Raw genomic sequence first — 14859 nt, 5'->3', positions numbered from 1 at the left:
TCAGTAAATATAAACACAATTTAGTCTATTTTAAGGTTTATTTTAATTGCATTTATAATTTGTTCAAAGTGATTTTAAAAATCTCAAAAATAACATAATGAATAATGCATTCAGATTTACAGCTACGTAGCCCAATTCAGATTTACATTTCCCAGCTTCCTCTACACTGTATAATTAAAAAAAAAAAAAAAAAAAAGACAGTACAAGATCTTTACTTGTTCACTTAGCAAATATTTATTGCATTGTTAAAGTTCTCATTCTCTGCCTTCCAGTGTAAGGGCTGGAAATAACTTCCCCTCAACGCATCCACATACAGGTGCTGTTGTTTCCTATGCCACCAAGAAGCTACACTGCAGACCTACCTTATTAACTTGCTTGTTTTGCTAATATTTTATTCTAAATCACTGTAGATTAGTCACTGCTGTGTATTTGTGCTAACTTAGTCTGATACCCTTCTTATTCTGCTAAATCAACTAACCAAAAACCCCCCAAAAAATGTTGACAGTATGCTCATTTAACAGAAGAAAGCTTCATGTTTCCAGTATCTAATGAATCACTGGTTTTCCTCTTGACCACAGTCAGTTACACTTTAGACAAGCCAGTCTCCAAGAAGATGGGCTGCTGAGACATGCTGACCTGTTTTACTTAGCCCCAGAAAGGGATATAAATTTGTTCTAAAGGGCTCCACTCCTAATATTATACAACATATCCCTTAGATTATTGTGAAGGCAAATAAGTACTGATGATGAGAAGAAATCACTAACGAATAAACTGGTCGCGTCCCTGGAAAAGCTATGAACCCATCACCGAGTCTGCTGTGGCCTAAAAGAAAGGCACTGTCTCCAGAGGCCAGGGTCCTGGGAATGTGGAATCCCCTGGGCATGCAAGGAAGACACTCACATTTGTGAATCTCAGTTTCATCATCCATTAGGGAAGAAAGCAGATAACGTTGTACTGCAAATATTCTGCAAGATCAACTGCACTGTCTCCTTGCCAGTCCCTTTAACATTATTATTAACTAGCCACAAATATGTTTTCTGCTTTATAGAGCTATTTAAAGTTGCTGTTACTCTACGAAAACTTTATTTTTAAAAATATGAAACTCCCTTTTCTAGCTACTTTAATAAAGTCAGAAGTAAAAAATAAGATCACACCCCCAAAAATTCAGATAGAAAGATTCCAAAAACAATGACAATGACAGACATTTCCAAAATAATGTATGGCATGTTAATTTATTCAATATTTATGGCCACTATAACCATCTGGAACGAGGTGGATATTAAATAAAATAAACATGAGGCAAGCATTTATTAAGTACTTACCTTGTGCTAGGCTTTGGACTACAATGCAAAACAAACAAAAAAAGACATGGTCCCTGCCCTCATGGAGCTCACACTCTACTTGAAGCAGACAAACTCACAAATACAGTGGAAAAGCACCAGGGAGGCTTATGGAAGAAGAGATTGGTTCTGCTTGGAGAATGCAGGGCAAGCTTCAGAGAGATGCAGGCAATGGAGCTGGGCTTGGATGAGTAGGAGTTCGCCAGATGAAGGGGAAGGGGGGGAAGCGCATTCCAAGCAGAGGAAACAGCACATGAGCAAGCAGAGTCTTGAAAGCACATGCCATGGTGCAGGCTGATGAGTGGTCCAACGCAGCTAGAGCAGAAAGGTGCACACAAACTAAAGAGACGAATTAGTTTTTGGTTTTTAGTGAATCGTAACTATCAGGGAACACATTACATTAGTATAGCTTAACTGTGATTCTGGTAACAACAGGGTAGTCTGAAAGCTTTCCATTCATTTCATAATTATTTGAGCCCCTTCCGAAGGTAGCTAGCACTGTGGTTGGAGTTTTAAACAGGCAGTTTTAAAAAAATAAATCTTAAAAATTTTCTTCTGTATATTTAAGAAACAAAGCCAGAAAAAAAGATTTTTTAAGCTGAAATCACAGAGCTTTGCTTTAACACGTTCATGGTCCTAACTTTTGCTAACTTGAACTCCCTCTATCCTGACTATGTTATCCTTCTCGATACCTTCAAAGCTATCAACTCAAAGTAACCTCACAGTTAAACAACAGAGGCAATTTCAGCCTCCCTTTCTCAGGCTGCTTCTCTAAACAAGGTACTTGCCAATGTCTTTACAGAAATCAAAGCAAGGTGACCAATGCAACATATGAGGAAACAATACCAATTTTTGGAAATTCAACTACTGTACTGTATACAAACTACTACGCTGAATTCAGGAAAAGCAAAAAGATAAGGAAGAGCTCTTGGGTCAAAAGGTTTCCTACACTGGCCACCAGGCGACGTGGCTCAGAGATAGGCTGGTGCTTGGGAAGGTGCAATGGAAAAGGAAAGAAACTAATATGGGTCAAATATTTTGCGAGATGTCTTCACAAATTCCTGTTTACTCCTTGCAATAATGCTCAGGCAAATATTTCATCCCCTTAATTTTAAAAATAAGAAAGCTGCAGTCATCAGTAAAGTTGCCAAGGACTGCATGAGCTATTAAGGGGCAGGGTTAGTACACCAAATCGGCCTTGCTGAGTCCAGAATACTCCCTCCTCTTCTATGCTACCTCGGGGTTTTTAAAACAAAGACAGCACTCCTAAGGGGCTTGCAGGATTATACTATTCTTATCCCTAGAAAGAAAAGCCCTTATTTTTCCTTCCACCATTTTCACAATCAGTGAGACAATGGTAGTGACAATACACATACACATGTCTCCGAAATTTAGAGGGAGAAAAAATTAGTTGCCAATGGGATTGGGAAAAGTGTTTCTTTGTAAAGATATGCAGTGCTTTAATACAATTAAATTAGCATCATAATTCAAACGCTACTTGTTTAAATTTCCTATACAATATACCATTAACTAAATAGCTCAATAAAAATAAGAATAGAAAATCTCCAGAGTATTAGGATAAGAATATTGGTCCTACAAGTCATAATCTTCACCTTCATCAAAGTCAAAATAAAAATTGCCCTTTCTCAAATCCTAATACTAAGTGCATGTGCCGCGTTACAATTTAGCCTGTTTTTTGGCAATAGGAACTATTTTAAAGAGGATAAAAAATGGAGACAATTAACATCAACAAAGAATCTTCTGTAAATAGTCCCACTGGGCCAAAAGTGTGATGTATGTTAACCCAGAGAGATAGTGAAATGTTGTTTTCATTTTACTTATGTTATCTTTTTATAAATACTACCAACTAGCAGGAAATTAATCAGATTTTTAAGTCAAAATATTCTGCAGAGGGAGGGGGAAAAAATTGGAATATTTAGACAACCAAGATTACAGTGACATAAGTACTTTTTGGAAAGCTTTTGAAATGGTATATAAATATATAGGCTATAAGTAAATTAAGCAACCAACCTTATTTTGATTGAGAGAATCATTCCGCAGTCTCTGTTTGTTCTTCTGTAATTTACTAGGCATCATCTTTCCAGTTCTGAAGTCAAAACTGCTGAGGTCAACAGTATTTCCCAGGTACCTGGCCAACTGAGGTTTGCTTCTGAACTTCTTACCACTCGGACTGGAAGAAAAATAACATCAATTGTACAAAAGACAAAAGTTACTCAAGTTCTCTACATAAACCTTTCTTCACACCTTCCTCTCTCTTCCCAACTATTATCACATCATGATGTTATGGTTTTATCCAAAAGAAATGTTAAAGTTTTAAAGGAACATCATCACATCCCTGTAAAAGCGGTAACACGCCATCTAACATGACACTTAGCTAAACACACCACTGCAGCATAGTACAGATGTTTACTACAGATAATCCCAATGGTCACTCCCTCATCAACCACTGACAGTCCCGACACTAACTGCAGGGCACAGCACAATAAGCACACTGCAAATGTCTTCAATCTTATAAACTTTTTTTCCATATTGACTTTGAAATGCCTTTTTTCCCCTGTATGTACTACATATAACACAATACCAGCAGTAAGCAGAAAGAACTTCAGAAGGAATTCTTCTAAAACCAACAACCTTTATTAAAAACACATGAACACATAGGACCAGATAATCTTTGAGTTACTAATTTGAACTCATAATATTTACAACAAAAAATTCTTGAATTTTGACGATATTTAGAGGAGAAAACTAAGGCAAACATTTACAAATGTGTTTGTATAATACTAACGTGAGTTTTGTTAGCCAAGCTCCTACCTTAGAGAAGCATATCAATAATTTATTGCTTGTAACAACTACTTTCAAATTTGGAAAATAACACAAGTGCCAGAATTATATAGAGGGCTATTTAGGAACTAGTCTTTCCTTAAAAAGAAAAACAAAAAACAAAAAACTTTCCTCTAGGGCACTGATCTGTAAGAAAATACAGGAAGAAAGCCCCAAAGTCTTATTTAATAAATTTTCTGAGTCAAATGTGCTGGGATAAACTGCCTAAAAATCAGCATGGCATGCCACTAGAAGAGAATTGTGAAAAGTCTACAATGTCTCAAAGAAGGTAACATGTTACATCTAGAACTTAACGCTACATCAACTGACCAAAAGAAAAGAAAAATAATTCAACAGATATACAGAAGAGAAATGATTTCCCTGAAACAGCAAAAACTCACTCTGATGAAATCAGAGAATATACCCCACTTGTCACAAACTATGGTTCTGCAACCACCAACTTTAAGATAACTGAAGGTCACATCAATGTTCTTTTTCCACAATTATGTGACAATTATTCCTAAAACACAATTCAAGGAATAGAATTCGGCCTACAAATGACAGTAACAACCAGAAAGTAACAAAATAGAACAAAACAGACAGCAATACACAAAAAAAAAAATAGGATTCTATATAAGCAAACTTCAGCTCTCATTCTATCCCAGATTTCTAAATGTGTTTGGTATTTAAAAAAAAAGCAGCAGCACATAACCCTCAATACTGTCAAAAACATGAATCTTCTGAATCCTTTCTACTCGCTGCACACTTCTACCCCCCAAACCTGATCTTCTTTTATTGGCCTGTTACAGCATCACTATCCACCTGCCTAATACAAGCTAGAAGGCCACATATCAATGCTTCAGTGCCCTATTCCTCAGCCACAAATTCAGCACCAAGTTCTAAATGTGCAGATTACCCAATGCTGACAAAATAGCTTTATGTCCTTAATAACAAATCAAAAGCCTTCTATCTGTTGAGATACATTTTTCCAGACTCTATTTTCCACTGATGTTGGTATACTACATTCCAAGTTCAGTGTCAGCAAAATATGCCATGTACCTGTGATTTCCAGCCTTGTCTCTACAGATGGAAGGATGAGCATGGGTAATATCCTGCCTGTCATAAGACTATTAAAGCCTCCAAGCTCAGCAAAAATGTCACCTCATCTATGAAGTTGTCTAGTGATTCTCCAATCCCACTCAGAAATAATGCTACTATTCCCACAATTCTATTTCATTACAATTCCTATATTGAATTTCTAATTGAAATTCCTAATTCTAATTGAATTTCCTAATTCCTAATTTCTAATTGAATTCTAATTCAATTCCTAATTGAATTTCATTACAATTCCTCTAATGAAGCAAACGACCAGAAATCAAAATGCCACTGTTTAAAACCCTCAAGCATAAGTAGCACTGAACAAAGTAATTTTCTTTTAAGCAAGATATGTTATCAGTTGAATAGTAAAGATTTGGTATATTCTATGTTTATTTAAAAATCATACTGCATTTAAAAAAATGAACTGGAAAATACTTTCATGCTTGATCTATTATACTACGTAATTATTACTAAAAGAACCAAATTAATTTGAAAAAGTTATTTTGTCACTTATATAATTAAAATTAATTTCAGCATAGCTAGAATAGTCATGAAGTCCTTATAAGATGTTCAAGTTACTGATAAGATTCTGATAAACTATTTGCTGTACCTCAAAAATTAAAAAACTCTCTACAAAATAAAATGACATTTCTTAATTTGATATCACCCTAATAAAATCTCATTAGTACAATGAAAAAGTTGAGCTCAAGTGGACCTTGTTTCAACAAGGTCCCAGAAGATGAAAATAAAAGCAACTTCCCTCAAAAAGATAAGCACTATTATTCTTAGCATATGGCTGAGAGACAAACCATGGCTCTCAACCATGGCTGAGCAACAAACAATATCATTCCGAAGGAATAAATTGATGGATTTCACAAATTAAGTCTGCAACACACAGTTCCATATGTAACAGACATGCAAGATATATGTCAGATATCTACTGCAGCTGAAGACAAACTATATGCTCACTATAGCATATATCTATAGAATAAAATTTATTAAAGGTCAGTTTTAGAAACTCCCCCCCCCATAAGCAAATCTAAATACCGAAGAACTCAATTAAAAGACTATATTCATTAAACGTGACAGCATGATTTATATTCTAGATCAGCAATTTAACATGGCTTAAATAGTTCCCATGTTTATTGCTTTTAAAATCAAATGGAGTATGCTTAAGAAAGACCTGATGTAATCTAAGAAGTAAAGGAGGAAGGTGGAAACCAAGTTTCAACGACTAGCAAATGCAGAAGAAATTTAGAGTATCAACTGGTATCCAGTCAGTTCTTACTCATACCATATCACTGCCTCTCGTCATAACAATGGAATTCTCTGAAGCCTCTACACTGGACACTACAAATACTGGTCATACACTCTACTGCCTTCATAACCGTGGTACATTTTCTACTCTGTAACTGCTACTGCTCTTGCATGTTTTTAAAAAAGGCAACCTAGCTGCCCCCAGGGGATTTTAAGACCAGGGACCTTCTTCCTCTAAGCTGAAGGCAAGCACACAGAATGACAAGGTTCAGGGTCATGGAATGGTGAAGCAGGAATCCGCCTGTCAAATACAGAACATCTGTGGCAAAATGACCCTTGAAGTGGTTGAGGGAGTAACTGAAGATGAGCAAAAAGACTGTACAGTTACTTGTGCGCGGGTATTAGCCCGAGTGACTAATTTTATCAGCTGTCTGCCCTCTAAAATGGCTGCTGTAGCTCCCAGTAAAAGATACACCATGACTTAACATGACTAAGTATTACCTTAAGGAAATTACTTTCTTTTTTAACTCTAGTAGACTAGTGAAGGATATTAGTCATTTTTAGTTTTCTCTGCCCAAAGTGATTACTTCTAGTCCCAGTAATGAAATACTAATATTTCACTTTCAACCACAAAAAAATTTCCCTGCCAACTGCCCCCTAGATATGTCCGCCCTGAACTAACTTGTGATCTCACCTTTAATTTGTCCTAGCCACTAAATATCTGAAAGAAAGCAATGATTAAATAAAAATCAAAAACATGTTATATTTTTCCAGTTCATATGAGAACAGCCCATCACTTGAAGGCCCATCTTTGCCTGCTTTCTTTCTGATTAAACTATTTAAAAGTGTTTCTTAAACCTAACTTAGAAATTTCTAACTATTGTTTTTCAAAAACAAATACATTTTATTTGGCACATGATGTTCAAATCTTAAAACGTTTAATTGGGATACCAAAAAATTTGAAATGATGGTCACTGCAATTTAGCGATGTTCACATTTTGTCAACTCTATAAACTCACCTGTAGTCATCACTACCTAAACTAGACAACTATGACACACTTTTCAGTCCACACCACAAAAATCAAACCTTTAAAAACATGCCGTGTGCACATGAACCTGCACTCTGAAAACATTCGTCTAAGAGGACATAATTTTTCACGTTACTTTGGTAACACGAATAACCATGGTGTTTAGTCAAACCATGAGATCAGAGGTCTGAGCAAGCACAAATGCATCTTCACACCCTTTTCTAACAGAATGAACTGTGGGGGTGGTGTTATTCAGAATGGAGTAAGAGCCAGTAAGAGCCTGTAACTGAAAAGTGGATGGCAGATCTAAGATCTACAGAGCATGTTCAAAGATGCATCACTGTCCAACAATGTCAGGAAGTACTTTGTGGGGAATAGTAAAAATCTCCACACTGAAAAATCTGTAAGCGACAAAACTGGGAAAGTCTGAAAATAAAGAATTATCAACTTTTAATTTTTTCCTAATTCTTTAAATGTTAAAGCTTACTTTATTACTTTCAAGAGTAAATTTTGAAAGAGTATTTCCCTAGCCTCAAATAACAAAAAAATCAGATTTCAACTGAGACCAAAACTCTGAAATTACTTCCTTTGTACTGAGCTACAAAAAAACATAATCAGGAAACCGACAAAACAATTAATGCAAAGAACATATACCACTGCTTAAAAACTACATGACACAGACACAAAAATCTATCTTAAAGTCAGCTCCCCACTCTCCACTGTTTTAACTCTTTCGTCCCAACTTTTATTTGCAGGCCTTTCCTTAGCCTTCCTCTACACTAGATCCTGGTAGATTTTATCTACTCTTATCTCTCTCACATTGTTCAATCATATCACTAATCCAGTTCCTACATACTCATCTTTGACTCATCCCTTCCTTTCTATTTCTGCTGTCACTGCCTAAATCAAGTCTTTATCACCACCTCAGATGTAAGCCACCATTACATGTGAATTGATTTTCTATAAGCTAGTTTATCTGCATTCTAAACTATCTGGACTGCTCTTCCTAAAACACCACTAAGACCACATCTCCAGTTTAAAGCTTTCAACTTTAACCCATTAGCAAAGGAAACCAGACTTCTTAAAGTTATGCATTTGAGATCCTTTTTCTTGGAGTCTCTCCTTAACCTTTCAACCATACTAACCCAGTGACCTCTGCGCCAGCAATATTGGTTTTCACACTCCAATCTGAACAGAAAGTTTTCCTCTTCGGCGCTTCACAAATCAAGTCTTTTACCTAGGTCCATAATACAGGTTTCCACTTCCAATTCTCAAGAGTTGAATTAAACACCAATCCACCTTGAACCTCTATGATAAAACCTCAGCAGAGTTAACAGGAATATTTTCTTCTGAAATGTAGCAATTTTGCCTGCTTCAGGCAAATAATCATAAACAGAGTACAGGCATCTCCTTATTCTAAACTTTGAGTTCTGTATGATTATAAAACTTGCAATGTTTAAACCTCATCTTCCCAAATAGCATATTGAAGTAGTTATGAATGAAATGAAATCAGATTTGCTTCAAATGTTGGGGGGAAAGGATGTCCTGACCAAACTCCACAAATAGGTTTTACGGACCCCACCCCTGTCCCAGACCAAAGCTATCCAAGACACCAAGGACTACAAATCCCGTAATGTCATCACCACCGAGGGGAAGACTGTTGAGAATTGAGGGTGGAGTTAAACATAGAGGTTTGGTATATAACGAGGTATGTGGGCCTTGGCGGGGTCCTTGTTTTTTTTGGCCAGCTTTCAGCATGCTGTTGGGGTTCTAGCTCAGAGGAACTGGTAGGATGCATTTACCAATTTCTCTCTCTTTCTCCCTTAGTTATTCATTTCTTCATATCCCCTTTTTATAAATAAACCCTTTTTTACCCTTTTTGTGTATAACTGCAGTTGAGTCTCATTGTAAGTCCTTTCTAATCATGTAGGTAAGGACCCACAGTCAGGCCAACCCGTTTGACATTGGGGTTGCACTGTAACAAAAATATGAAGGCTAGGTCAGGGTAACGGATTAGGGTAACAATGAAATAAGATTGACAGTTGTAGAAGCTGGGAACTTGGTAGTTTTTTTTTAAATATATGATTTTGTTTTTGTACATATGTTTGACAATTTCTGTAATAAAATGTTCTAAATACAAACAATAAATTCGTAACCTGATTATTTCTTTGAAAATTATGATTTTTTTTTTAATATGAAGAATCTGAGGAAGTAAATTTAAGCATTAAAGAATTTCGTTAGCAGTTGAGGTGAGGGATAATTATTTTAAATAACCATAAGAAAGAAATGTACTTAAGTTTGGCTGATAAAATGTGACAGCATTCCACCTTTCTTATTAACATATATGTTTAAGGAATCATCACACAATTTTAAATGGTATTAAAAGACTTAAGATATAATCCAAATTCCTGTATCAATCATTTTCATTCCATAGACTAGCATTTATGTGACAAAAATTACATGCAAACAAGCTTATTACTATTGAACAAGGAAAAAAATGCCAGGCTGATCCACTAAAAATTGAAAAATGAATGAACGCATAGTTCTAGTTAATCTCATCCTACTGCCTTAGAGGCACTCGCTTTCTGAAAAAGGAAAAACAGTGGTTATTTTGGTTAATTGGGGACTGGACACGAACAAATAAATATGTTCGGGCGTATGGAAATTACTTCCAAATAGGAGTGGGATGGGGGCAAGGGCGCTAGAAGCTGATGAAACAAGGCTGCCCAGGAGTTGATAACTCTTAAAACTGCTTGATGACCACATGCACTACACTTTTCTATCTACTTTTACTTTAGCCCAAAGAGTTATGCCTGAATTTTTTCCATAATAAAAGATGGAGAGACAATTATATTCAAAACCAGACTAAGCTTAAAAAGGAAAAAGAGGATCAGGATGACCAGGAAAGGCCTTTTTAAAGAGATGCAGACCTCTCACTACACATGTGTTAGAAGGAATTTTAAGGACCTTCATCCTTGCTTTAATCTATGGATTCTTCCATTATAAAAAGAACAAGGAAAGGAATACCCAGATATATGACTTAAAAAACTTTAAAAGACTTTGTAAATCTCGGAATTGCTCCTGATAAATGCAAAATGTTCAATTTAAAAAAACTAAAATGTTATTTATTTTATTGTATATTCATTCGCACAGAACTTATATAAATGAGCTTAAATTTCCATTACAATAACACAAGGCAAAATCAGAAGATTACAGATATCCAACTTTCATTCTATGCCGTATTTGCATTCTCCTTGGAACGTTTTAGCTTTCAGAAGTTGTGATTCTATTAAATAAATAAAACTTCACTTTATAATCTGCTTAGTCATTTCTTAGTGGAAATGGCAAATAGTAACAAAAAAATCAATAAACAAGAGCTGGAAAGGGAACTATATCCCCCGTTCAGTAAATAAAATGATAAATAAGGCAATTCATTTCTAATTTATCATGTATGTGTGAGATGATTTCAAACATATGTTAAAAGGTTATGAATTTCTAGTAGTCCCACTGTAAAATCTAAAACACACACATAGACAATATCGCATCTTTTTGCAAGTCACCCATTTCTGTTCCAATTATTGAAAGTAAACTATAAAAATTAAATTATGACTATATATATTCCACATGAAATTTTAAAGCCATTTTAAAACAATCATCAGTCAATTTCTGTTGGAGTTTTTTTAGATTGTTTTGTGTATCAGTTTCTTTTGAGCTATGTATTTCCTCTAATACATAGCTGGGTGTTCTCGCAAGTGAGATTTTTGCATGTCAGATTCTAAAAGTCAGATATAAGACAAATGACAACGTTGCACCCTAACAAAAATCCTCTAGCATAGCACAAAAAAAGCGATCCACCACACCTACTTGTCTTTTATATCTGAATGTAGGCTTGAATCAGGCAGTATCAAGGAAATAAAAGACAAAAAGCAAGTCAAACTTTTTTGCTATACAGTAAACTCCTAATAAATACATTTTTTTCCTTCTTTCAACTAAAAAGACTTTTTAAAAATTGGTCTGGGGCCTCGCTGGTGGTGCAAGGCGTAAAGCACCGCACTATGAAGCAATCTGCAGCCTCTGCAGCATAAGTTTGATCCCCTGCCGGCCAGGGAGCAACCCACATGGCACAGCAGACCTCTCCCGCTGCTCCCCTCAGCAGTGTATTTCAGTCAGTCTGCCTGTTCTGTTCCCCACTCTGTCTCTGGTGAATACACACACACACACACACACACACACACACACACGCCCCTCCACACTCCCCCACCCCCATCTCTGGCCTGTATCCTGGCTCTTGTATGCATAAATAAATAAATCTTAAAAAAAATAAAAATAATAAACATTGGTCTGTCTCTCAGCACTGAAAAAAAAAGCATATGAGCTTTTTTACAGGATCATATTAAAACTACCTCATAAGCTACATTTCACCTGTAAATTACAATTTGGTTTCTTTTAATTTAAGTGAAGCTTTTAAAATGAAGACCTAATTACCTTGTTTCTTTGAGTGTGTTGCCCGAGTATCTGAGAAATATCGGTCAATTCTAAGTAAAACACACACACACCACACACACACACACACAAATAAAACAATCACTTCCATTACCCAGAACAAAACTGCTTTAATTTACCAATTTTTCCATTTGTTTCCGCCAATGTTACACAGAGGGGGAAAGTTATCTTTTGGTGAAAAAGCTTCACTACCAAGTAGTGATTTAAAATTTACCCAATGTTGACTTCAGGATGCAAATATAAAAGCAAAATATAACTACACTACTTTAGTGACATGCCAAACTCAATAAAGTAGACTAGGTATAAATGCTACAATATTTGAGAACACAAGTAGATCTCTATGCTTACATAGAGCTAGAGGCTAGCTAGGAGCTAGAGGGTTAAAACCACCTAGGCTAGCTAGGCTGGCTAGGAGCTAGAGGGTTAAAACCACCAGCATCAGGATTCTAACTCAGTACAGCAGTAAAATTCAAGCACTTCCCTGTGCTAACTTTGTATCTTTTAATCTTTTTTTTTCTTTTTTTTAAAGAAGTGGGGTACAGGCCAGAGTCGTGGGTGGTGAGAAGATTCACCAGAAAGAGCGGGGAGCAGAACAGACAGATGTACCAAAATGCACTGCTGAGGGGAGCAGCGGGCGAGACAGGAGAGGTCTGCTGCACCATGTGGGTTGCTCGCCAGCCGGCCGGGAATCCAACTGGTGCTGCCAAGGCTGTGGACAGCCTCACAGCACTGTGCTCAACCCCCTGTGCCACCAGAGAGGCCCTAACTTCGCATCTTTCAAATGGAAGTGACTATGTACCTATACCTCATAGGTTTAAAAGGATCCAGTAACAAAAAAAGCTGCCAAAATTATGAGCGGTCACACAGAGCACACATAAATTAAGGCACATAAGACCATATATGATATCCTATGCTATATACTCAGCAAAGAGCAAATGTTGGTTTGTTTTATGTTTGTGCACTGTGAATATCTTATTTATCATTTTCATTATATCTTTAATATACAAAAAGAAAAAAACTTTCTATCCTATATAGTACCCTCAACACAAATGATGAAAGTTACAAACTTAAAAATGTTTGGACTGAACCAAACATCTCAATCAACGTCATCCCAGCACCACCACCATAGGTAATATAAAGCAGAAGTTAAGGAGTTATTTAAGGCTTGTTTTATAATATTTTAAATGTCATATAAATTGGTAAACACTACTCAACATATGTATGTTCAGCACTGTGCCTGGGGGAAAGAAGACAGCTACCTAAGACACAGATACAACAGAAATGAACATGCAGGTACAGGGGACACCAGATTTAACTACACAGGGACTACCAGGAAGAAAGTAGTATGTGGAGAGACAGTTTATTCAAAGTAAGGAAAAACTTCAATATATTCACACCTGAAGCTAATGTTATGCGTCAATAATATCTCAATTTAAAAATATATAAAAATAAACAGCTGGAGCCTAATTCACTTCCTGTTGAGTGTGAGGTAAAACGTAAAGGAGCCTTTACTTACTAAGTACCTAACTGAAACTGAAAGACCTGTTCTTTATTAGTAGTGGTATTGAGATAAAATCACATACCATAAAATCCACTTTTAAAATGCACAATTTTCGTACATTCATAGTATATGTGGGATACACCTGTACATTTTTAGACCTATTTATGTGTTGAGTTTCTTAACTTGAATTATTAAAGAATTGCTTTCTTAGCCCTTAAATGTATCTCAAGCTTTAAGCAATCTACATTATATTTCAGTGTTCTGTATCTGAAACTTTATAACACTATAAGGTACAGGCAATCATATAATCATACCCATTTCACAGAGGTGAAAACTCTTAGCACGAAAGTTTTAAGTGCTGAAGATGGCACCCATGGTAAGTGCATTAGAATACCAACTCCAGGCCTCTCAACCCCTGTGCACTGCTGTCTTCCCTAGAGATTCCAGCTTTTGTATCATTCATGACTTTATAGACCTCAATTATACTGTGCGAGTCCTCGTCGTTCCAAATCAAGGTGAAATCTTCCTAGCCTCTCTTCACACACCTATGATTATTTTAATTGTTTTCTGGTTCCACTGTATTTTTTTCAGTGACTCCTCAGGTGCAAATGCATCATAATCTCAATGAGCCAAAATGTTCACTATTAAGTTTCCACTATCCAACCAAATAGCTATGGCAGCAGTTGAAATAATTTACTGTGACTCCCAGGTCTTTCACCCAGTTATAAGCAAAAGTCTAGAACACCCAACTGTTTAGACCTGATTTTATAAAAGGCCAAAAAAAGGACAGCTACTACAGGTTCCTACATCGAAGAAAAACTATTTGTAATTATCAATCTGCAAATGCAATGAATCAAAACCTATAAATGACTGGACTCAAGTACGCCAGTTAGAAAGTTATTATTTAAATAATGGCTTCAAGTGTTGGCAATAAACTTTTTCAGAAACTATACCAATGGATCCAACACTTTATCAAACCACACCCATTTAAAAAACATATTTTGGATGATAATACATGAACTGCCACAATACTATCAGTAATCCTGACAGAAGGCATAATTATATTGCTTAACTGGCAACGAAGGCACACCTTATATTACAACTTGGCAGCCTTGGGGGAGAGCCAAAAAAACATTCTACCAAAATTTGAGGCTTTCTCGATGAGCCTAATTTCACTCCAATTAATAAGTGTCAGCCACACCCAATGTTAAGCACAGATTTATTTAAATTAATCTCCCCAGGGACAGGCTAATTCAGGAGTTAGCATTATTAGAATCTGTGTGAACAACTG

The 14859-nt window shown here is 36.1% G+C and overlaps 1 protein-coding gene across 1 annotated transcript in view; it reads right to left on the bottom strand.

The window, feature by feature from the left end:
* The window catches only part of MBD2 (methyl-CpG binding domain protein 2), a 59342-nt gene that overhangs the window by 41426 nt on the left and 3057 nt on the right, over positions 1-14859 (bottom strand). Inside the window, 1 exon segment of the mRNA XM_037508493.2 lies at positions 3372-3531. Coding sequence (XP_037364390.1) covers positions 3372-3531 — 160 coding nt within the window.

The sequence above is a fragment of the Talpa occidentalis genome, unplaced genomic scaffold (genome assembly GCF_014898055.3).
Source record: "Talpa occidentalis isolate TD23 unplaced genomic scaffold, MPIMG_talOcc4v2.1 talOcc4.13, whole genome shotgun sequence".
Taxonomy (NCBI): domain Eukaryota; kingdom Metazoa; phylum Chordata; class Mammalia; order Eulipotyphla; family Talpidae; genus Talpa; species Talpa occidentalis.
Note: the sequence above shows the minus strand (reverse complement) of the source record. Positions and strands in the feature narration are given on the sequence as shown.